This window comes from Zea mays, chromosome 6, assembly GCF_902167145.1.
Source record: "Zea mays cultivar B73 chromosome 6, Zm-B73-REFERENCE-NAM-5.0, whole genome shotgun sequence".
NCBI lineage: Eukaryota > Viridiplantae > Streptophyta > Magnoliopsida > Poales > Poaceae > Zea > Zea mays.
This window is the reverse complement of record NC_050101.1, coordinates 158,860,483-158,883,974: the sequence shown is the minus strand read 5'-3', so window position 1 is coordinate 158,883,974 and position 23,492 is coordinate 158,860,483. Positions and strand designations below refer to the sequence as shown.

General features: G+C 45.0%; 3 protein-coding genes across 6 annotated transcripts; all 3 read right to left on the bottom strand.

Moving 5' to 3' along the window:
• Window positions 1–1,560: 1,560 nt before the first annotated feature.
• On the bottom strand, window positions 1,561–2,273 carry LOC100384421 (uncharacterized). The gene has a single exon (NM_001176959.1). It carries the CDS (start codon window positions 2,238–2,240, stop codon window positions 1,704–1,706), a length of 537 nt encoding a protein of 178 aa, NP_001170430.1. The 5' UTR covers window positions 2,241–2,273; the 3' UTR covers window positions 1,561–1,703.
• A 2,287-nt stretch (window positions 2,274–4,560) lies between these two features.
• Window positions 4,561–9,827, bottom strand: LOC100383938 (cytochrome c). The gene is made up of 3 exons (NM_001176557.1): window positions 9,646–9,827; window positions 8,867–9,000; window positions 4,561–4,919 (listed from the first exon to the last, which is right to left on the bottom strand). The coding sequence occupies exons 1-3, from the start codon at window positions 9,755–9,757 to the stop codon at window positions 4,827–4,829; spliced, it is 339 nt and encodes a 112-aa protein (NP_001170028.1). The 5' UTR covers window positions 9,758–9,827; the 3' UTR covers window positions 4,561–4,826.
• A 2,428-nt stretch (window positions 9,828–12,255) lies between these two features.
• Window positions 12,256–23,225, bottom strand: LOC100278833 (TPX2 (targeting protein for Xklp2) protein family). 4 transcript variants are annotated; one of them, XM_020538892.2, is made up of 10 exons: window positions 22,753–23,225; window positions 21,230–21,353; window positions 17,718–18,395; window positions 16,274–17,383; window positions 16,072–16,136; window positions 15,941–15,991; window positions 15,738–15,825; window positions 12,996–13,076; window positions 12,782–12,867; window positions 12,256–12,659 (listed from the first exon to the last, which is right to left on the bottom strand). In XM_020538892.2, the coding sequence occupies exons 2-10, from the start codon at window positions 21,299–21,301 to the stop codon at window positions 12,635–12,637; spliced, it is 2,256 nt and encodes a 751-aa protein (XP_020394481.1). In that variant the 5' UTR covers window positions 21,302–21,353; window positions 22,753–23,225; the 3' UTR covers window positions 12,256–12,634. The 4 variants fall into 4 exon arrangements, with proteins under 4 accessions (XP_020394481.1, XP_020394482.1, XP_035815412.1 ...); XM_020538893.2 differs by having other exon boundaries at window positions 17,760–18,395; XM_035959519.1 differs by having other exon boundaries at window positions 16,075–16,136; window positions 17,760–18,395.
• Between the last annotated feature and the right edge of the window lie 267 nt (window positions 23,226–23,492).

The following is a 23,492-nucleotide window of genomic DNA, read 5'->3' as shown; positions in this document are numbered from 1 at the left end:
AAGCTGCACCGGCCGGTCTCCTATGCCGTGGGCGACTGGGTGCTTCTACGCCTCCGACAGCGCGCTGCCTCTTCACTACCGCAGCGGTCCACGGGCAAGCTCAAACCACGGTTCGTTGGGCCATATCGCATCACCGAGTGCATCAACGAGGTTGCTGTCCGCCTCGATTTGCCCCCACGTGCCAAGCTGCATGATGTCTTCCATGTCGGGCTTCTTAAGAAGTTCATAGGTGATCCACCAGCGAGGCCGCCACCGCTACCACCATTGCTTCATGGGGCTGTGACACCAGAGCCAGAACATGCTGTCCGTTTCCGCCAGGCGCCCGGTGGTCGACAAGTGCTCATTCACTGGAAGGGACAATCGGCTGCGTCAGCAACTTGGGAGGATATGGCTGAGCTCCGCGACAAGTTTCCCCAATTTCAGCTCGAGGACAAGCTAGACGTCGAGGGGGGGAGAGATGTCATGTACGGGCGCAAGTATAAGCGCCGTCGTGACATCAGATGCGCAGCTGAGCGCGCTGCTCACGCTACACAGGATGGCGCCACCATTAGTGGCTGAGATTTCAAAATTCAAACAGCAGATTAGTTTCCATTTTCCCCAAATCAATAGTTTCCTTACTATGCCTAAATTATAGGAGCAGATTAGTTTCCCTTTTTCCCCAAATCAATAGTTTCCTTTCTATTAGTTTCCCTTTTTACCCAAATCAATAGTTTCCCTTTTTACCCAAATCAATAGTTTCCCTTCTATGCCTAAAATATAGGAGCCATTAGTGGGGGCAATGGCCTATATAATGTAATCAGACTTGGAGGAATGGAGGCAAGCAATCGGCTATCACCAAACCTGCTCTCTCTCCCCCAACTCTCTCAAGCCACCGGCAGGGGCTCTCCCTCTCGGTGAAGGCCTGGAGCGCGACTACAATCTGCGTAGTCGCGGCCCGGCGCTGTTAGGTGCTGAGGCGCTTGACAATCATATTGAAAGTCACATATGTTGTGTAGGTGGGTTAGAAAGCTATTCTCGAGACAATATATAAGGTTTGGGTTTGAGTCCCACAAGATAGAGGTTGGAAGCATTATTTTTTTAACCTTTGGAGGATCTTTAGTCCTGATTCAGAATCTCAGCAATAAAACTCTTTTGGAACCAAGACTAAAGCCATTTTTTTCTCCCAGTGTTGGTGTTCGCTTGGCAAGGCTTGGCTGGTGTCTTTGTTTTTCTGTTTTGTATTGAACCGTTCGGCCTTCTATAAAAACAGGGGTTTTCCTCCGTAACAGAACGTATCAGATCGTAAAGTGAATCACAATCTATCGAACCTTGTCTACTTGAGAAAACTTGAGCAAAGCTCCTGAAGCGGTTTATATATCGCCTGATCGTCGAGTCCGAATGAACAGTTAGCATATATGTGCTGGAGCTACTGCCCACTAGTAGTGAAGCTTGGGCAGACAGCATCATGGACTCCACTTTAATCACCTACGCAATAATCATTGTCACTTTGATCGGAGGTAAACCACTAAAACATCACAATGTTGCAAACGCAATCTCTTGATAGCCATATACGGAGTATATAATATAATTGAAGCGTCTCATTGCAAAAACACGAAGTTGAATCTGTACACGTACAATTGAATCAACGATCTCCATCGTCTGATTCTCTCGTCCGGCCTCCGTCACGTACATGTATGTACATACCCGATGCCACGTACGGTACCCTACATCGGCGCCACGCCGCCGCCGTTCCCGCTACCTCGGCGACGACGCCGGCACCGCGGCGACTGCCCGAAGTTATCGGCGGGGAACTCCTGCGAGAGCGGGCCGACGTAGAACACGAGGCGGGCCGCGTCCTCCACGGCGACGCGGTCGATGCTCCAGTCGAAGAGGAACATCCTGACGGAGACGCCGCCGAGGTTCCGGATGCTGCCGCCCGCGACGTTGCCGTGGACCCTGCGGCGGTACGTGAGGCGGTAGCCGCCGTCCACCTCGAACTCGCAGTCCCCGTCGTCCATGAACACCTCGAACGCGCCGTCCGACGCGCGGTACGTGTACCCGGTCACGCCCTCCGGCAGGATGCCCCTCGGGAACCCGAACCCCTCCAGCATCTCGTACGCGCTCGGCTGGGCCGGGACCGGGACGCTGGTGCCCGCCGGCGGGCCGGGGCCGCCGGCTGCGGCGGGGAGGAGCGTCGAGCCGAACGCCGGCGCGGTGAGGAGGAGGAGCGAGAGGAGGACGGGGCGGCACGTGGAGGCCATGACGGTGGCTTGGTTCTCGATCCGAAGAAGTCGTTGGACTCTTGAAGGTGGTTGATGACGACGAGCTAGCTTTATAAGGGAAAATTGTTGGGATTGGACTTGGAGTCGTAAAATCGGCTGGATTTTTTCGGATTGAAGTTTGGGTTTGATGTGATGATTTGACGATCTGTTTGGTTTGGCGTGCGGGTATGCCTTGACTTGGCCTGTACGTTGGACACGGACAGCAACAAGATTTTGCTTGCCACGACGTGCACGGGCAACCAAAAAAATTGGACGCGGGCTGCATATAAACCATTGTTGGCTCGCACATTGCCTAAGACGATTGGACAGATGAGATGACAGCGTATGTTTTGGGTGGCGAGTGGTTTTTTGATTGGTGGGTGAGGTGAGGGTGGGGCTACGGTACGATCATCATTATCATAATATCTGCTACGATACCGTCTGTGAGCAAGATGGGTTGGCCCTTGACCCAACAAGGAGCTCTATAAAAAAACAAAAAAATAAATCTAGCCTCTAAATTCACCTTTTTAGTGGATCCAAATTTAGTGGAGCTTGGGTGACAAACTTGTAGAAGTTCGTCTATTTTTGCAGAACCGTCAGGGATAGAGTTGTCTGGGCTAAGATCTCATCCACATCCGAGTCCAAATATTCAATATTCAATTCGTATACCATTTAAATTTTATTCGACACAACTCGATAATATCTATATCTAATCTTAAGATAAAATATAAAAACAAATATAGAACTAGCAATACCGATCCACATCCGATTACACCTTAGTTAGGAGACATGCTGCTGCAGGTTTTGCAAGTTTATTCTTTTGCCCAATGGGCTTGCACTTCTGTGGCTGTGGGTCTGCTAGCGGAATCCTCTAACCGCGTGATTGGTTCTCGGATGTGTGGGTGCACTTGCATCCGCGGTTTTCGTACGGGTGAATGCAAGTTCTACAGATGCAAAACGATGGTCCCGTCCAGGCTGAGCTCGTACGCTCGTGACGGGCGTACCTACGCGTGCAGGACCTGTGCATGCAGCTGCACGGATTACGAGAAACATTTTAAATTTGTTTTTTCATTATATCTTCTAATTAAAAGATTTAATCATCAAACCGATTTTATATCTATGTTTCCAAAATTTTTATGAACAAAATTAAATCACTCATGATGTATAATATTTGAAGATTTATTTATGCACTCCTCATTCTGACGCAGACAACCAAACATTAGCTATATCTGTACTGAATACACTAATGCAAACAAACAAACAAAAGCCTATGCACGAATCTAGCCTGTGCACAAAGAGTCTGGTTCCTTACATACGAACCAGGCTACCACCGTACAACAACCAATCACATGGTAAAAGACCGCCGGATATCGTTCAATACAATTAATGTCAACAATATCGGAAAATTGTACTCTCATCGAGCGCATTGACATTCATCCAGCAAACCCATCGCATCGAACAGAAACTTATCCTAAGGCTGAGTCCAGTGCACAGCCTCTCTCTCGCCCCTGCCACGTCAGCTCTCGCCTCCACTCTCGCCTCTGCTGCTCCAGTGCACAGGCTGTAGCAGGCTATAGCCTCAGCCCACAGCCACATCAGCTTTTCTATTTCAGAATTAAATAAGTCACACAGATTTGTTTCAACGCTTACAAATCACACAACATAATATTTTTTTTATTGAATTTAAAATTACAAAGTGTATAATAATTAAAAGAAAAGTACATGACAATTAAAAAATTACATAACAATTAATAGAAAATTACATAAATCTAATTATGACCTCCAATAGGTAGGGATATTTATAGATGGATTGGGAATGAAATTTGTGATTTTTTGCAATTTTTTTCGAATGTTTTGGACTCCAAACGGTAAAAAACGGCTAGTCCACGTGGCACACATGGACCAATCACGTCGCGCCACCGCACTCTCGCCCTGTCAGTGCGTCGCCCCCCTCTCGCCTCCCTCTCGCCCAGACGCGCGCGCCAACGCGGGCGAGAGCGAGGCGATATCGCCCGCTCTCGCCGGGCGTGAGTGTCGTCGCCCTCTCTCTCCCTCTCGCCTGCCTATCGCCTCGCGCGGGGCGGTAGAGGGCCCTTCTCGCCTCCCTTCTAGCCCCCATTGCCACCAGCCTAACATCCATACGCAATATCATTAAATAAATAAAATAATCCATCGCTGCTCGAATGTTCGGCTGCAAGAGCAGCTACTGCGCTGCAGCTCTCTGTTCGGCTAGCTGATTTAGTTGCACTACAGATGCTGAAACTAGCAGCCGAACAGTCGGTCAACAGAACATATATAAACATCTCAGGCCCTTCAAAATGGATGCATTACCGATTTCCATTCCACACCCTGGTGGTCAAAAATAGGGCACTGGCATTTCTCCAGCACTTGAAATAGGAGCCGTCAAAGTTTAACTGTTATTTGTGCACAGCTAAACACCTAGGCATTCCATACGGACACCATAAGAACGAAAATAATGAGACGTGGTTGCACCCTGTTCAAACAGGGTGACCCAAATTGTCTAAAATGTTTTTTATTAAACTGCAAAACAATTTTTCTCTTCATGGCAAAAGGCATGTCAATGAACTATGCAGTTGCTTCCTTCAGGTACGCGATGAGATCAGCACGCTCCTGCGGCTTCTTCAGCCCAGGGAAGACCATCTTGGTTCCAGGAATGTACTGCACATAAGCAAAAGACAAGAGCCAATGACATCAATCAGCCAAGAGTTGCAAAATTGAGACATTTAAACAGTACACAGCAAATATAGTTTTTTTTGGGGTAATCATCCATACCACCTACTGACGCATGCTTAGATCAGGACGTTCAATAGTGTTGCATGCAGAGAGATAAAAATGGCAATCTATGTATTAGCTACATTGATGCAATATGTCCTACCATCTAAAAGGAAACAAGTTAAACAGTACTAGAGCTAAGAACTTCAATGTAGTTACTAGCATTATATAACTTGAAATGTCCTAACATCTGAAAGGAAACAAAGTTAAACAGTAGTAGAGCTAAGAACTTACTAGCATTATATAACTTGAAACTGCATGCTTAAATCCAATGAATTAGTTTAACTAATACTCCCTCCATGCCATTCCAAATTACAATACGTTTAGGCTTTTCCAAATACAATTTCTACTATGTACTTAGATAAGCACTAAGTCTAGATACTGCAACAACAGTCTTTTAGTTCCAAACAAGTTAGGGTACACTAGAGTTAAACCTAATAAAAAGCAAAGTCAAGACTAAAACTATGGGTATATTACACCCTATCAATTCTCTTTTTACTATATGTTCTCATGTCAACTTCGACCTTCCCTTGTCTCTCTTTTAATTGTTATCGCGTCTTGAGACCCCACTACACACTGATACCTCTAGAGTTCTCCTTGGAACATGTCCAAAGTCCAAACCATCTCAAGCAACGTTTGACAATCTTTTCTTCAATTGATGCTATTTCCTAGCCTTTTGTCAGCATACATATTTACGCAACACTTATCTACTAAATATATCGTCTATTTGTAGGTTAACATTCTGCTACATACAACATGGCAGGTCAGATCACAATACTATAAAAATTGCTTTTTAGCTTATATGGTACCCTTTTGTCATCATAGAATGCTAGATGCTTGATACCACTTCATCCACCCTGCTTTGATTCTTGGGGTATTTAAATCTGTGCCCCTAGTTCAGCACCACTGCTAAGTTTTACCCCTCTTTAGTAGTAATGGATGAGACGTTTTTACTACTAGATAGGGACAAAACTGACAGTGATGCTGAAGTAAGGGCACTGATTTAAAAGTCCAATTCTTCTACGGCTAGCATCTTCATTGATTTCATGTCTCTCTATGGCATTGACCATAAATACCGAAAAGGTATCCTTCCTACGCAGTACTTGACCTTCTAAACTAGCATCTACTTTCTTATGTGTAGTAGAGTCAAAAGTCACATCTCATATATTCGGTTTTAGTTCTACTGAGTCTAAAAGTCTTGTCACAACTCTAGTTTTCTATTTACTCATATCCAGCTTTTATCAATTAGCACTACATCGTCCGCAAATAGTAAACACCAAGGGGATATCGCCTTACATGTCCCTTGTGACCTCACCCATAACCAAGGCAAAAAGGTAAGGACTCAAAGGTGGCCCTTGATGTAGTCCTATTCTAATCGAGATGGCATCCATGTCACCATCACTTGTTCAAACACTAGTCACAACATTGTTGTACATGTCCTTAACGAGTCCAACATGCTTTGTTGGAACTTTATTATTTGTCCAAACCGCACCACATAACATTTGTTGGTGTTTTGTCATAGGACTTCTCCAAGTCAGTGAAAACCATATGTAGGTCCTTCTTCTGCTCCATATATTACTCCATCACTTGTCTTATTAAGAAAAAAGGCTTTATGGTTGACCACCAAATTAGTTCATAAAGATCCTCGTCATTCCTCTCAGAGGATGCTCAATAACTCTCTCATTGCTTCATAGTATGAGACGTCAACTTAATTCACCGGTAATTAGTACAACTTCGAATATCTCTGCTATTCTTGTAGATTGGTACCAATATACTTCTCCACTTATCAAGAATCTTGTTTGACCGAAAGGTATGGTTGAACAACTTGGTTAGCCATACCACAGCTATATCCCCGATGTATCCCCATGCCTCAATTGGAATACCATTAGAGCCCATCACCTTACCCCCTTTCATCCTTTTCGATGCCTCTGTTAGCTCAAAGTGCTTAGTGGAAGAGGGAGTAACTAAATAAGAAAGATTGAAATTGAAAAAGTTCAAAGGCCATAAAAACCATGTCAGAAGAATAACAATCACTAGGTGTTCACTACAGTATATTGGTATTCAGTAGGAAACATGCCCATGTGTTGTAATAGAGCGTATTGTTGCACGGTCACTAAAAAACTTGTGGCTGTTCCTACTCTGCAGGAAACAAAAACTAGGCTACTCCTATTATGTAATGGAGTCTGACTCCGCACCATCGCTGGAGACACAAACGTGTGCAGATCATACTTATGAGCACAGGTCATGAGTTAGGTCCTAGGACAAGGGCATTATAGAACATTAGAGGTTGAAACTCTGAAGTGTTAAACAATATGGTCAAAGCAACGTTTTACAACATTTAAACTCCATGTTTTGGCATTTAAGCGTTCTAAACTGTAAAATGCAGGGTTTCATGCGTTTTAGACCGTTAGCTACTTTGGGCCCAATCCATTAGTTACTTTCGGGCCCAATCTGGCCTAGTCCATGTGCTTGCCCTACTGCCCTGCCCTGAAGCTCGATGGCTAGCAGCACACCTTTGTCCTCTATGCTCTCTGCCGAGTGTGTCCTCTCCTCGTTGTGTGCAACCTCTTCTCCGTGCCGTGTGCAGCTGCGCCGCGTAGTCGGCGCCGTCCACGTTGCCCCTCTCCCTCCGCACCTCTGTTTGCTAACAGCTGATGGCCAGCACCCAGCAGCTGACTCCTCTCATCCTCTCTATCTCTGTTTTGGTAAGCTACTAACCTCTCTAATTTGGTATTTAACTTCATGTTATTGTCTGAAATTATGATATATTGGTATTTCCTATGTTGTTTAAAACTACCCATGAGTGTATTAACGTTTTGTCGTTTTAATAACCTTAGGTAATAACAGTTGACACTAGGGATGCAAGTTCCAAATGTTTGACCATCATATAAATTAACACTGCATGATGTAATCCAACGAAGCGAAAGGGCCTCTAGCTGAGTTGGTTAGGTGGTCTGAGTAGCACTCCTCAGGTCCTGGGTTCGACTCCCCGTAGGAGCGAATTTCAGGCTGTGGTTAAAAAAAAATCCCCTCGTCTGTCCCACGCCAAAGCACAGGTCTAAGGCTCAGCCCCGGTCGTGGTCGTTCTCACATGGGCTTCGATGCGGCTGTGTATGGGTGGGGCAGGGGTTCGGGGGTTTTCTTGACCTGTGTGAGAAGGTCTTCTTCTTAATACAATGCCCGGGGCTGTCTTACCCCCCGCAGGTCAAGTTTTTTTATGTAATCCAACGAACTAGTATAACTTTTAACTAAATGAGGAAGTTGAAAGCTGAGGGAAGTTTGAAGGCCTACAATGACCGAACTCAAAACAAATTTCCTAGTAGTAACTAGTAAGGCTATGTCAGTTCGTGGCTGCGGATGTGCATCACCCGCATCAACGTCTGTTTGTGCAATGGGAAAAGTGAACGCATCCAGCAGCTCGTGGATGTGCATGCGGATCCTCTCCTGTAGAGGAGAGAACGCGCAAAAAAGCGCGACCGGACGACTGAGCGCTCATTTTGCGCGACGGCATCCACAATCTGCTGTTAGCATGAATAGTTGAATACGGTCGCGCAAAATGAGCATCCGCGGCTGGATACGCAAGCTGCTGGAGATACCCTGAGGATGTCACCCTAACCCTCGAGTTTCCAAGCCTTGAGTTATTTTTTAGCGTAATAAGTCAGATAACAATCAGCAAGTTTGGCATGCCACTGTAGGATATATTTGTATTCTTGTTGGATAGAGCCTACGAGAATAAAACTTTACAACAATAACTATGTTCTCTTCCATGTGCCAAAGAAGAAACACTGAAGAGATTAAGCATAGCAAGTAGCTAACGGGATTGTTCACAGTACCTTTTTAGGGTTAAGCAGGTACTCATACAAAGTGTCTTCTTCCCAGACTACAGCCTTGTTTTTGTTTCCCGCAGAGTAGGAGTAGCCTGCAGTGGTACCCGACTGTCTCCCAAAAAGACCGTTCAAGTTTGGACCTGCAAATTACATAGATGGTTTGCATGTGGTCAGACATGAACAAAATACACTATCAAGCATCCATTGGTCGTCTGTTTCACAGATTAGCAAAGACCAAGTGGTGTTCATCATTCCTTATTTCTGGTTAGGACCTTTAGAACCGTAAAAGGTAATGAATAAAAAATACTGATTCTTCCACTTCTAGTTTGTACATTTTTTATATGCCATTTCTAATTGCATAGCAAGTTGCATGAGTAAAAATTCCCAATTGGTCAACTGCTGCAAGCCCAAAACAACGGATGAACCTGCAGGGAACAGAAACCATCACTAAAATCTATATAGGGGATCAATCTAGCAAGACTAATAGGCCTATCACCTGATCCTGATCATTCAACACAGCGCGAAATCGGGAACAAGCAAGCGCTGCTCTACTAACGGCAGGGTCAAAATCAAACAGGTCGCCCAGACCGCAGGCGTTTTGAGGCTAAAACAAGACCAGCAAACGAACTAGCCAGAGTTCCTATCACCAATCCCCACAGCACTCCAACAGATCTAAACTCCACGCGCACCATTCCCAGACGGAGCAGCGCACACGGCGAGCAATCTGCATCTACAGCTAGCCGAGCTCAGATCTGATCCGCTAAGTGCGCGGGCGGGTCGCTCACCTTGCTTGTGGCCGGCGCCCTTGTCGACCGTGTGGCACTGCGCGCACTTGGTCTTAAAGATCTTCTCGCCGGCTTTCGGGTTCCCGGGGGGAGCCTCCGAGAACGACGCCATCGACGCACGCAGAGATCTGAGCCGCGACGGAGAAGAGGAGGACGAGGCCAACCGCAACTTCTGCTTTGCCCTTTGCCTTTGGACTTGCGGCGAATTCGCAGGGAGGGACCCCGGTTGTTCTGTAGACCACTAGAACCAGGCGTGGGCGCGTGGAGCTCGCGCAAGTACGGAACTGCCCCTGAAAAGGGCTAAGGGCGAGTGGTGGAGAAGGGGTAGAATGGGGAAAGGGGAGGTTCGAGAAGGTTTCCGTGGCTTGGAGAATAAGGAAACGTGGGCGGCGCGTGGGCGGGAAGCGTGGGAGCCCCACGCCCCGTTCAGTCAGTTGGGGGCGGCGGGCGCTGCGTGCTAGGGCATCTCGTGTAGTCGTGGGACGCGTCTTGCGTTTGGCTGGGGGCCTCGGCCGCTCCGACTTTTTCGGCTGTTCCTGTGCCTGAATTCGTGAGGGCTTATTCGGTTCTATCTCAATCCATATAGATTGAGGGGGTTTTAATATTAGAACAATTGGATCTATACCATTAAAAGATCCAAACTTTAGATATATACCGTGGACCCCACATGTCATTGACTCATGTGGACCCACATGTAAGTGAGATAGTAATGGTATGGATCTAAAGTGGTGATCTTTTAATGGTATGGATCCAAATTTCCCTTTAATTTTTAGTAAGTCAAAATCTACTATTCAATTCATATGGATTGAAAATAACCGAATAAGCCCTGATAGGGTCGCGGTTGGTGGTGACTGGTGGAATCGTGACCGTCGGTGGGTAGGTAACGGACCAGGGAACGGTCCTCGTGCATTCACGCATAAAAAAATCTCTTGAAAGCGCATTCGGCTGCGGTTGCTGCACGGAAAAAAAACGCAGCTGTAATAGGAGAGAAAAGACACCAGCATTGGCGCATTAACATATGAGAAGTTACGTAGCAGTAAACTCTCAAGCAAGTTAATAATATAGCATGTAGCATGCTATTATGATATCGACATGTCACTAGGCCTGGGCAAAAAGAACCGGAACCGAGGAACCGAACCGAAATAACCGAGAACCGGAACCGAACTAACCGAACCGAAGGAACCGTTATGAAATTCGGTTCTGGTTTTTTGAGAACCGAAATAAATGAGATATTTTCGGTTCTGCACTCCAAAGAACCGAAAGAACCGAAAGAACCGAAAAACCCAAAAGTATTAGATTCAATTTGTTACATGTGTTTGTAACTTCGGATGTTGTGTTATCGACTTATGTTGAACCTCTAATCATCCATGTATTATCTATGAAATTATAGTCATTGTGCACTTGTCGTTGTTTGTGGGGAGATGTTGCTAAAATTTCTCACAAAAGTTGTCGTTATTCATAATTTTAGAGTGTCTGTTACAGTTCGGTTAGAACCGAGGAACCGAACCGAAGAACCGAGAACCGAACTAGTCGGTTCTGATTTCTTTATCTTGCTATTTCGGTTCTAGTTTTTGAAGAACCGAATTCCTACAAGAACCGAGGAACCGAACCGAACCGAACCGAAGAACCGAATGCCCAGGCCTACATGTCACACGTAGCCAATTATACAATTAATGTTTGATCCATCTTTTTTCCTCACAAACTATGTTAGAGTTTGTGCTATTAGTAAACATCTGCTTTCCTTCTCTTCATTTCTCTCCCATATCATCAACAATATGATGTGGCATGTATGACTTAAGGCTGTTTGGTTCATGGTTAATTACGTCACACTTTATTTAAAGTTAGTCGTTTAAATTGAATAATTCACCTTAGATAAAAAAAATAGACAAAATATGATAAGTTAGATAGCAAGACAAACAGACATTTAAAACCCACCTACCCAGGGCGATGCCACACATGCACTATCCTGGTGCACACGCACCACGGTAGATACAAGTTTTATTAGCAAATTGATTAATATTATCTATTCATGACATGAAATATTTACTTATTGTTTTGGTGGTGCACAACCTTGATTTTGCTGCTACCTTCTCCCTTGCCACTTAGAACATGTAATGGTTCAATTTTCCAATTACAAAAGATAATTAAGAAACTTTATGATACAATCCTGAGACTCTAGACTATAAATGCAAATAAGAGACAATATATATAGAAAATCGTATAAAGACAATCTTTTCATGAAGAGCACATCTTTTATATTTTTTAATTAGCCCTAAAAACCTTTCAAAAAAGACTCTCTATTGAATAGAGTTGTACATGCACTTACATCAGCCACTCTACATGCTGCTGAATATGTTAGGTTGAATATGTTAGGGGTGAGAGCTAATACGTTGGACCGCGAGTCATTAAGAATGGGGTTGAAGAACGAAGTGATGAACACTACTTTGAAGACGCCAAATGGGAGGCATGTCACTGTAGTCTAGTGGCTGCAGCTTGTTCTGGAGCCGAACATCAGCAAAATCCCAACTTTTCATCAGATTTCATCCGCTGGTTATTACAGGGCTGGCAATCAGTTCCAGAAGAGACGTGCAGGACGAAGACAGGTACGCGGACAGCAAACAGATGAACATCTCTCAACGGTTCAAAGCAGCATGTGATGTGACCTGCAAAACCGTGCGGATAACTCCTGGTTCGATACTCAAGCTCCAATTATTCCAGGTATATACAATGTTCTAGTTAAATCCAGGGCAGTTCTACTACGGTTCAATTAGACATTAGTGGATATATATATATATATATGCTACGCGTTGCTACATACACTAACTACTACGGTTATTCTAACACAGGTGACAAGTCACAAGACTGCTGGTAAGCTACAATAGATAACATCAATCGTTGCTTGATGGATGCAGCCTTCTAGGTCACGTCAGACGCATAGCTTTTACCTTCACGGCTTCAGAGTTATGCTGCAGGATCCTAGATAATGGGGTCAGTGCCAGTGTGGAGCTGAGGCCCTGCATAGGATCAAAGACAGTGTGTGAATCAGAATACATAGAAATGCACACGAGAAGGTTGACAGCAAAGTGAAACATCGAGACAGTTTCTGCTGCTCCCTATCAAAGTATCAATAACTTACTTTGTCTTTCTTCCACCAACAGGTGAACTGTTGACATTCGGTTTCTTCTCAGTGCAGTACGGTCGGCGCGGTGGCAGAGGCGGAGGCTGGACACGATCAGGTGAGCAAAAGTAAATTACAGGTTCAGGTTATAGAGTTCAGAATTGTTAGAACGGTCACTTTGTTTTGCAAAACGGAATGGTTGTTATGCACTGGAAAGGATCAAAGCTCATACCACAGGAGCCTTTGTCTTTACATTTCCGGTCCATGAAGTAGTTGCATTATTTGATTTGTATGCATGAGCCCGAACTCCCCCCTGCAAGCCCAACAAATTGATATTATTGGTAGATAAGCATACTAGTGAAGAGTTTCAGTATCTTCATCCTTTTTTTTGAAATAGAGTAATTATATTTTTCTCATTTCAGAATTCAGATCCAGTGTCTCCAATAAAAACAATTAGGTTTCGCTCACTTAAGCTTACCACCTGCCAGCTTCGGACCCTAATGTATCAACTCTTATCAGCCTATTGGTTTCTATGCAATTAAACTACTCGAAACTTCTACATATTTCAACGGATGTTGATTACATTTAGGGAAGCATTACTGTATTCAGGATGAAAAGGTTGATGACTTCGCCCAAGAACCACTCAAACACACACACACACACACCAACACTCTTGGTGAGAGGCAGAAGAACCACAATAGACAAACTATTTTCCGGCGATGAACGCCGCGGCAACAAACTCGTCTGGATCTTCACTATGCTATTTTATTCACTAGGCTTGGCAAAGAAAACATGGAGGAGTACATGGCTACTTGTAGACACAGAGCTCGCCTCCATCTCGGCCGTGCCATTTTCTTCCATGGAACTCGTGCAACAATCACCGTGATCCACTTGCTCATCCGGACAACGCGGCTTCCACCAAGCGAATCGGTGCCATGCACAACACTCCATCCAATCAGCTTGGACTCTTTCCTAACTAGCACCAATCAGCCAGGACTCTTTCCAAACTAGCACCAATCAGCCCGATGCATATGACACCACCACGACGTGGCACACGGACACACATGCCATGGACACTACGTGTCATTGTTTATTTTCTAACAATCAACCCCTAAATCACAACACCCCCATACGCCCAACCTGCAGGAGCATCGGCTCGTTGCTGATGTCGGTGAGGAGGTTACTCATTTCCTTCTTCACATTGCAATACTTGGCCCAGTGGTCGTGCTCGCCATACTCAAAGCATTTCCCTCGGTAGCGACTCTCGCCACACTTGCACCTCGAGTTTGTGCTGTTGCGATTGTCGTCGTCGCCTTCCTTGTCGTCGTCGTGTTTGTCATGGCCTTCACTCGAGGGCTCCTTGCTGCGGGGGTTGACAACACTGGCGCACCTCCCACTGCTCCACCATGAGCAACAGACACTCAACACCATCCACGATCGCCTTGACGATGTCGTAGCACTCCTCTACCTCGTGCAGCCTACGAACAATCTCCCCCACCGACATGGTCTTCAAGTCGCCAAACATCTCGATGGAGCACACGACTTGCTTGTACCTCGTCGGCACAACGCAGAGCATCTTCTTGACGACGCACTCCTCCATCTTCTCCCTGAGGCTGCGCAGCTCCACGGCAAGGGAGTCAATCCGCACGGCAAAGTCATCGGTCCCCTTGCCATCCTTGAACGTCGTGAGCTTGAACTGCTTGATGAGGTATTGCGCCTTGGCCTCCTGCACCCGCTCATCACCCATACTCAAGCACTTCACCGCCACCCATGCTTCATTGGCGCTCTTCTTTGCGGCAACCCGGACTTCATCTCTGGCGGCACACCGCGCATGACGATGGCCAGCATCCGTTGATCCTTACCGCGCTCAGCGTTGCTGGTATCCACAACATCCCAGAGCTCCATGCCCCCATATAGACTTGCATCCCGAGCGCCCACTCATGGTAGTTCATCTTCGATAGCTTCAGAACTTTTTTTCTTGCTACCGATGTTGGAAATGGCGTGCTCCACAACGACGTGACGCAATGAATCGTCATCAACAGAGCCCGGGCCCTTTTTCGATGAAGACAACATCTTCTCCAACTTGATACCAATTGATGGCTTCGCCCAGGAACCACTCAAACACACACACGCCAATGCTCTTGGCAAGATGTAGAAGCACAATAGCCACACTATTTTTCGACGGCGAACGCTGCAACAACAAACTCGCCTATATCTTGGCTATTTTATTTACTGGACTTGCAAAGAAAACATGGAGTATAAGGCTACTTATAGACACGGAGCTCGCCTTCATGCTGGCCTTCGCGCCATGATCCGGGGGATGCATGCAACAATCATCGTGATCCACTTGCTCATCCAGAGGACATGGCTTCCACCATGTGAATTGGCGCTATGCACACCACTCCATCCAATCAGCTTGGACTACTTTCTAACTAGCACCTATCAGCCTGGACTCTTTCCAAACTATCACCAATCAGCCTAGACCAGCTTGTCTGCATGCAGCCATGCACACAGAGTGGTACACAGATACACACACCATGGACACTACATGTCATTGTTTATTTTCTAACAAAGGTCAGAGTTTTGAGAGGCATAACTAGACAGTTCATGTTTACCAGCCAGTTACTTGCAGCCGTCATATAACCATGTCTAGTACTATCAAGAGATCCCATGCATGGAAGGTTCTAGACTTGAGGGCAAAGCTGGAAATGACAATTCCATAACCCATAATTAGGTGTACACCAGTTTTCAGCATGAGACTACTCTTTGTATAATGTAAATATGTAATGTCATCAGTTCAACCTTTGTTATAGGGCTTTTCTGTGAAAAGATAAAGCTATTTTATACAGTTAAACTCAGTTTACCAGTAATGTATATAGAAACATTTAGGATAGTGACAAAACAAATAATATTGTTAGCCACTGAAGACTCACATGTAGTGGACCAGCAGCACAAAAGGAAAAAAACTTCTCACCTCCTTGTTTGGCTTTTTGAACATTTCAAGACCTTGGTCATCTCTAACGTTGGAAGTCAATGTTTTCTTCGAGGACAGGTTAAAAAGACTGAAAAATAAGACAAGGTGGTTAGAGCAATAGAATTAACCCAATTTTGAAATCCAAAGAACTCAAGGTCCCTAGTATAATTATTCTGAAAAGGGCTTCATGATAGAATTAACACCTTGACTTTTGCTTTCTATCCACTTGAAGTTCCACCCTTTCTTTTGCATAGCTGTAAAAAATACAAAAAAAGTCGGTCAAATCTCAGTGCAAGTTATTGAGTTGAATATCTCTGAAAAAGTTAGCTACAACCACCTTAGGTTTTCTAGCTTGCTGTTTCTAACAACCCTGGGAGTTATTGTCTTCTGGGGAGTAACCTGAACAAGACACATACCAAGGATACAATAATTCAAATTATATTGTCCTTTAAATCATCTATCTTAATATCTTTCTGCATTTTATAATAGAATTGATACATTTATGTGATATTATAAGAGAATGGGTTGCAACATACTTCTGTGACCAAAGCACCCTTTGAATAGTACGGCATTGTTCTTGACCAGAGTGCAGTACCACTGGTGATAGGGCACCTTCCTCCTGTAGAAGGGCACTCAAGGGTGGAAATGTCACCTTTTTTGGTGAGGCGTCTATCTGGCGTCAAAGGTAAACATGAGTTGGCAACATTAGCTTGCTTCAGTACAGTCTCTCTGGTAACAGGACGTCTCTCAGCAGTAGAAGGCCTCTGTGCCGGTGCATGCTTTGGTTCAACATTTCTAGCAATGGTTCGCCTCTCTGCAGTAGAAGGTCTGAGTGATAAACCATTCTTTGGTGCAATATCTCTAGCAATGGGGTGCCTCTCGGCAGTAGACGGTCTCCTTGGCAGAGCTAAAGTGGCATACTTTGGTGCAACGTCTCTAATGGGGCGCCTATCAGCAGTAGAACAGCTCAGGGTGACAACATCAGCATGCTTATGTGCACCCTCTCCAGTGATAGGGCGCTGTTTGACAGCAGATGGCAGATATGAGGTAGCAATACCAACATACTTCGATGTCATATCTCTGCCACTAGTGTGCCTTTCAACAGTAGAAGGTCTATGTGGGCTAGCAACATTGAAATGCTTTGGTGCCGACTCTTTGGATATAGGGCGCCTGTGAGCAGTAGAAGGTCGATGTGGGGCAGCAATGTTGGATAGCTTTGGTGTTAGATCTTTGGTGGCAGGGCGCCTGTCAGCAGTAGAAGGCCGGCGTGGTGTAGCAATGCTGCATTGCCTTGTTGCTGATTCTTTGGTGATAGGGCGTCTGTGAGCGGTAACAGGTCGACATGGAATAGCATTGTTTTCAGGCTTTAGTGCCGACTCTCCGGTCACCGTGCGTCTTTCAGAAGTAGATGGACGGCATGGGGTGGTAACTTCAGCATGCTTCCTTGAAGCATCTTTTGTGACAGGTCGCCGTTCTTTGGTAGAGGGCCGTTGTAATGCTGCTGAAGGTCTTCTTACACCTGTAATACCACTTCTTGCTGTGGTGCCAACTAAATCACTGGTTGCTTCTCTTGGCCTCCGCAATGACAGGATATTTTCTGGTTTCGCCATCTGGTTTATCACACTAGGCTCGCCTGAACAGGGTCCCTAAAAATATTCATGAAAAAATAGCTTATAGCTTCACGAAAAGTGTACAGGTTTTGGGCTACATAATAAAACACATAATATATGCCTATGGCTAAAGTAGCAGGAAACTGAAGAAATCAATCTAGCCATCTCGGCATGCATCAAGGTAATTCAAATAGATAGGGCATAGCTTATGAATTCTAGTTATGACGTTTCACAAAAATAATGAGGCATTTATTTCCTGTCTTGTGCTGAGCCATGTCCAGGACGATAGTCAACTTATTAGAAAAGAATGCACATACAGATTGCAACAATGAACAAGATGGGAAGATGTCCAAAATCAATGTGTGAATACCTTGGAAACGTATGTGTGATCAGAAACATTACTAGAAGTCACCTTGACAGTCTTCGAAATTGTTTTTGAAGCCTGACCAACCCGAGAGTCTTTCTCAATTGCTCGTTTGTTAGGAGTGATCATAATCTCATGGATCATAGGAACATCTTGGCTGGAATTAGCATCTTGCTTCAATATATCCATTTTGCCACTAACACTTCCTTTCATTTGTTTGCCTATATGCTGCAAATCACCAACAGGTGAAAAATGGGTTGGTGCAGAAATTTCATTAACTAAACTCCCATTCTCATGATAACCGTAGCATTCCGTTCCATGTTCAAACGTGGTTGCAGCTGCTGTCTGCTTTGTGGAATCTTCAACAAGTGTTTCAGATTCAGTAGGAGCTCCATGGGCTGCAGCTGGTTCATATTCTCCTGTTTGACTAGAATCGCTGCCATCACCACAGTACTCCAGATGAAGTTCAGTTTGCTGGTCCTGTTGCTGTAAAGCCTTAAGCTCCCTAATCCTCTTAAAGTATTCTTCAAAGTATGCCTTCTTCTTCGCAACTAATCCATTGAACTTTCCAAACTCTTCATGACGCCTGTCATTGGTAAATACAGACCATTTCTCCCATTCTAATGATTCCAAGTCAAATCTTCCAAAAGATATGGAACCATGACCAAACATTTGTGATGTTCCCTGAAGGAAAATAGGACAGAGTAAACAAGTGTGAGAATATCAATAGATGATAATGATTACCTGCTAGAAAGAATGCAATGATTCTTCACTTATAGAAAGTTTGTCAGCATCCAAGGAAGCCTTTGGTGACAACACTAACTAGTACATCAGTACACACCTCCCAGGGGTGGATACCATGTATTCCCTCCATTCCAAACTATAAGACGTTTTGACTTTTCTAGATATATAGTTTTTCTTCTGCGCTTAGATATACACCCTATCAAGGTACATAGTTAAAGCAATGTATCTAGAAGAGTAAATTGCAGAATGGGTCCTTAAAGTTTTGGGGCATTCCCATCTAGGTCCTCGAACTAAAAAAGTTACTATCTGGGTCCAAACCTGCTACGCCAGCACCATCATCCGATGGGTTGTGCCACAGTGGCAGTTAGAGGCTAAGAAGCAACCGTCGTTGTGGCTCTCGTAGTTCCTCACACGGACCAGGGCCAGGGCGACGAGTCGGCGATGGTTGCAACACCCGCGTTTTCACTGCGTGGCTCAAGCGCCTAATCCAACCTATGGTACCTGATGGGCCATCACCATGTGGGAACATCAAGGCGACGTCTTGCCACCTGCACGGTGAGGACAGTTGGCGCGACCTACTTGACCTGCTATACTAGGACCTTCATCGTGAGATAATACACTATGTTGACTTCATCAATACCGCCTATTGCGTCACTCTTCACCACCTCCACCATCCACCTCCCCACTTGGCGTGTCGTCGTCGTGGCCCACACTAGGCAGTGGATGAGCCTCATTGGCTACATGGCGTTCTACGACAGCCTCGTCGAGATCCACCGAATGGGCCGCCACATCATCATCGTCGCGCTTTGCGGCACTTGCACCAATCTCGATGGGCTGAGAAGGTGGGTGTTGGCCTCGTATCGCCCACCCACCATGACACCAATCGCTTTCGTCGAACACGTTCAATGCCAAGGCCGCGGGATGGATCGACGAGACCGCAAGAATTGCGCGCATAGAAAAGCACAAGACGTACAGTCTTGGGGTGGTCGTGCAACTCGTTGATGGCCTTGGGGAAGTCAGTCCACCCTAGGATACACTTCTCCCAGAGGCATGCCATCTCAGTAAAGTGGCAGTCATATAACTTTGGCAGACTGTGTGCACCATGTTGTCACCGTTGAACAGGAGGTGCCTCGCGACTGGCTAAAAGTAGGGGTTGGCGTGCGCTTACACATTAGAGATGAAGGACAGGATGCGGCCCGATAAGGGTAGCAACCGCATGAGCAGCTACTTGTACACAGGCCTGACCCTAGGGTAGGGCGAGCAGTCGACCGCCCTAGGCCCTCGAGGCCAAGTGGCCCCATAAGATATGTCCTACATATACTACTAGTACTCTAGATGTAGTAAACCTTGGCTTGGGCTTGATCCAAAAGTAGATGTGGTGCAGTAGACTAGTAGCAAAATGCAGGTGCTAGCGTTGAGGACAATGATATCGTTCTTCCGATCAGCTGGCATTAAGAACAATAAGACGTTGTTGTATTTCCTGCACAACGAATCTCACCACTAAGCACGCCCCCATCACCCATAGAGATCCATCATCATTCAAACTCATGTGAACCTAGGGTAGTACTAGTATATAGCTCAATTTCTTGAGATGAAACTAGAAAGATAATATTCAAGTTCTAGATTTATTACAACTCAAATTGTTATAGTTTTAAATAAATTGTATCAATATTTATGACAAAAATTAGTTCCTTTAAATAGATAACAAAATATTTTTCTAGTGTAATCATTTAGGCCATATTTGGATCTTATGGTCTAAAACTTTGTCCGCTGAACTTTTGACCAGTTTAGCTCTTGAGACTTCAAAGAGGTCATCTAATGCTTAGGCGGGGGGGGGGGGGGGGGGGGGGGGGGGGGGGGGAGGGGGGTACCCAGTGTCGTAGGCTTCTCGTATTGTACGGGGTCCGGGAAAGGGTATCTTTAAGTGCCAAGTCATACTCGCATAATATGCAGAGGTTGGGGCTCAAACCCGGGACCTTCCGGCTACAGACGGTAGGCTCTACCGCTGCACCAGGCCCGCCCTTGCTCTAATGCTTAGCCAACCTCACAAAAAACTATTAGTTTACTAGATCACATGAGTAAGCTAAAGTGATCTTAAGTTTAGCCTTTAACTATATTTATTGGATATTATTATTATGATATTTGTATTAGGGACCTCGATTTTGAGCCTCGCTACGGCACTAGAAAACTCATGACCGGCGTTGCTCACCGACGAGGTTGAAGTTGACGGTGATTTGCACGGTCAATGTGCGGAGGAGAAAGGGAGAGGGGATGGATAGGGACCGAGAAAGACAAAGGGGCGGTTTTTTTTTAGAAGTTGGCACGACCACAACGTTGAACTGCCACTGCGGTAGGGCCACGTTGGATTCTAGCTCTAGTGTGGCGGGTTTTGGACCGTTCGTGCATGGGGACAGTAGATTAGGGATCTGGATGGTAGCTTTTTTTTAGTTCGAGGACCTAGGTATGACTACTCCCAAAAGTTTAAGGACCCGGTGTGCAATTTACTCTATCTATAAAAGTCAAAACGTCTTATAATTTAGAATTGTGGGAGTATTACGGAGTACTCATTATGGAATTTTAGCAACTTTACTACACTGGCACATAGGTCCACGATTATCATTATGCGTTCGTTTGAACCGATTTAGTTTAATGCCAACAAAAAAAAATGTTCAACAGAAAGGCATGTGCCTTATAGTTGCCATAGAAATTCTAACAACAATTTCTCTATTGTACATTGTACGTGGCAATAAAATGAATGATGAAAGAGAGATAACCTGTGAAAGATCTTGCACCGAAGTTTCCTCCTGTGACCATGCAAAAAAGTTTTGATTGACCTCAGTTGTCATCTTGTAGTGTGTACCTAGTTCACTATTGTTGTGCAAACGTTACTTGTAAACCCTGCAAAGTAACAAGAGAAATTCATATATACAGCCACAGTTGAGGTTCATTTTGACAGGCAGATTAGAACTTAACAAAGTTGTTCATTGATTTCAGGCAATTCTTTGGTCAAATAATTCGAGCTAGGTACACAGGAAAATCTCTGAATGCAACCTATAACCCAGGTGCGAGCCCAACTTACTAGCTATTTCAAAAGGACGAACAGGGCGTATAAATGCTGACAACACACACTGACGCTGACAGTGATGAAAGATTCTAAGGTACACCCTTTAGAAATCAATAATTTTCTATCACTGCGAAATAATACATGATAGGGTCAGGGGCTCATGATAGATTCCAAATTTTCTAACCGAACATGGGACCATTGGCATCAGTCGCGCCTCACCAAACCTCAGAAATCAACACTTCACCTACACGATGTTCTACTATTGTAGTAGTGTACGCATATGACAAGCAGTTAAACCAGTGGAATATCTATAGTACGTACAACTGGGACAGCATGAGATAGCAACAATACAACTATACAAGATAGCAACAATACAACTATACAAGGTGGGGAATAAAACCCAATAAAAATATAGTTGTATCATGCGACGGTTGACAAGTTAATTGGTAAATTTAGGAATAATTGGACCATTAAAAGATTGCAACTTTAGATATATACTATTATACATACTATTGGCTCCACATGTCATTGACTCATGTGGGAGTGAGATAGCAATGGTATATATCTAAAGTTGTAATTTTTTAATGGTACAGTTCCAAATTTCCCTAAATTTAAACGCTTGGCAGATTGAACGGGTGTTCCAGCAAAAAAGAAAGAAAGAAATCTGCACAGAACTAGTACAACTGAAGCTGCAAAGAACTCAAACTGCAATGGTGAAACCTCGGAACCTTTTGGGCGGGCGGAATCAGCCAATCAGGGAAAGAGAATACCAGAAGAAAAGCCGCAGTAGCACAGCTTGTAAAATAGTCTTCAAAACAGACACGGTTCAAAATTCACGCACATATATGTCCGTGTCATCATTAGTAGCAAGACGATTTGGAAAGTATAGGAAAACATGAGAAACTACCAAATCCAGAACAAAAAAACTTTCCAAAAACGCAAACACCTTCACATGGAAGAGAAAATAGCAATAGCAAGGAAAATAAGAAAACAGCAACGATGGGGATTCAAGAAACGCGGCAAGGCACATGAAACTGCAAGCGAGTCCAGCGGCATTGCAGAATTCCTCACCGCTACCAGCATCTAACCACCGCCAACCTCGCGAGGCGGCATCTCCCGCACTACTCTGCCCTCAGTCAGAGACCGACCAAGAAGCCGGAACAGCATCGGCCCCCCACTCCCAAAACCAAGCAAGAACCCAGACAAGAGCGGGCAGGCCAAAACCACCCATACCTGGAACCGCTGATCACCATCCGGGCGCCGACGAACGGGATCCGGCGCGGCGCGGCTCCGCGCGTCCCTCTCCCCCAGATCCAGGCATGAGCCGAAACAGCCCGGTCGCGGCCTCCTGCAGCCCCTGCTTGGGCCCCGTGAAGCTTTCCACCCGCTGCCGGTGATTCCTTCCTCGCTACGGGGATTCCTTCCGTGCTCGCGCCAAGCACGCTGGATTAGGGTCCGGGCTGGCGAGCGGTGCGAGCGTGAAGCCACCGCACGTCCACACTACTGGCCACGCACTGCGCTTTAGTTGGGTGCGGCGGCAGAGCAGAGGACGCTGGGGAGTGGGGATGAGAAGTATTTGGGCCGCCGAGCAGAAGAGAAAGGATATTTTAAAAAGCGTTATAGCATATGAGAGGAATATTTGTTCAAATAAACTTATGTCATAAAGATATTTTTATACTTTTTTTAGTTGTATAGACACAGATATCTCGTACACACGCACAGCTTAGGTTCTTTTTAAAACAATATTTTTAATAATTAATTGCAAACCTAGTTGTTGTTTAAAATAAATTGAATGGGGGCGTTTGTTTCTCAAGACTAATACGTGTCATATTTGATATTTATATGCTAGTTTGAAGTATTAAATATAGTCTAGTTATAAAATTACTTATACGTATAAAAACTAAAACTAAACCACAAGATGAATTTATCAAATGTACTGGTTCATGTTTCGCGTATGTAATGCTATAGTAAAC

Coding starts and splice junctions, on each gene's coding strand:
- LOC100384421 (NM_001176959.1), bottom strand. CDS start 2,240: ATGGCCTCCACGTGCCGCCCCGTCCTCCTCTCGCTCCTCCTCCTCACC.
- LOC100278833 (XM_020538892.2), bottom strand. CDS start 21,301: ATGACAACTGAGGTCAATCAAAACTTTTTTGCATGGTCACAGGAGGAA. Junction 16,137..16,273: donor AGGGTGCTTTGGTCACAGAA/GTATGTTGCAAC, acceptor TGTCTTGTTCAG/GTTACTCCCCAGAAGACAAT. Junction 15,826..15,940: donor GATAGAAAGCAAAAGTCAAG/GTGTTAATTCTA, acceptor CTTATTTTTCAG/TCTTTTTAACCTGTCCTCGA.
- LOC100383938 (NM_001176557.1), bottom strand. CDS start 9,757: ATGGCGTCGTTCTCGGAGGCTCCCCCCGGGAACCCGAAAGCCGGCGAG. Junction 9,001..9,645: donor GGGCGCCGGCCACAAGCAAG/GTGAGCGACCCG, acceptor TGTAATTTGCAG/GTCCAAACTTGAACGGTCTT. Junction 4,920..8,866: donor ACCTGCTTAACCCTAAAAAG/GTACTGTGAACA, acceptor GCTTATGTGCAG/TACATTCCTGGAACCAAGAT.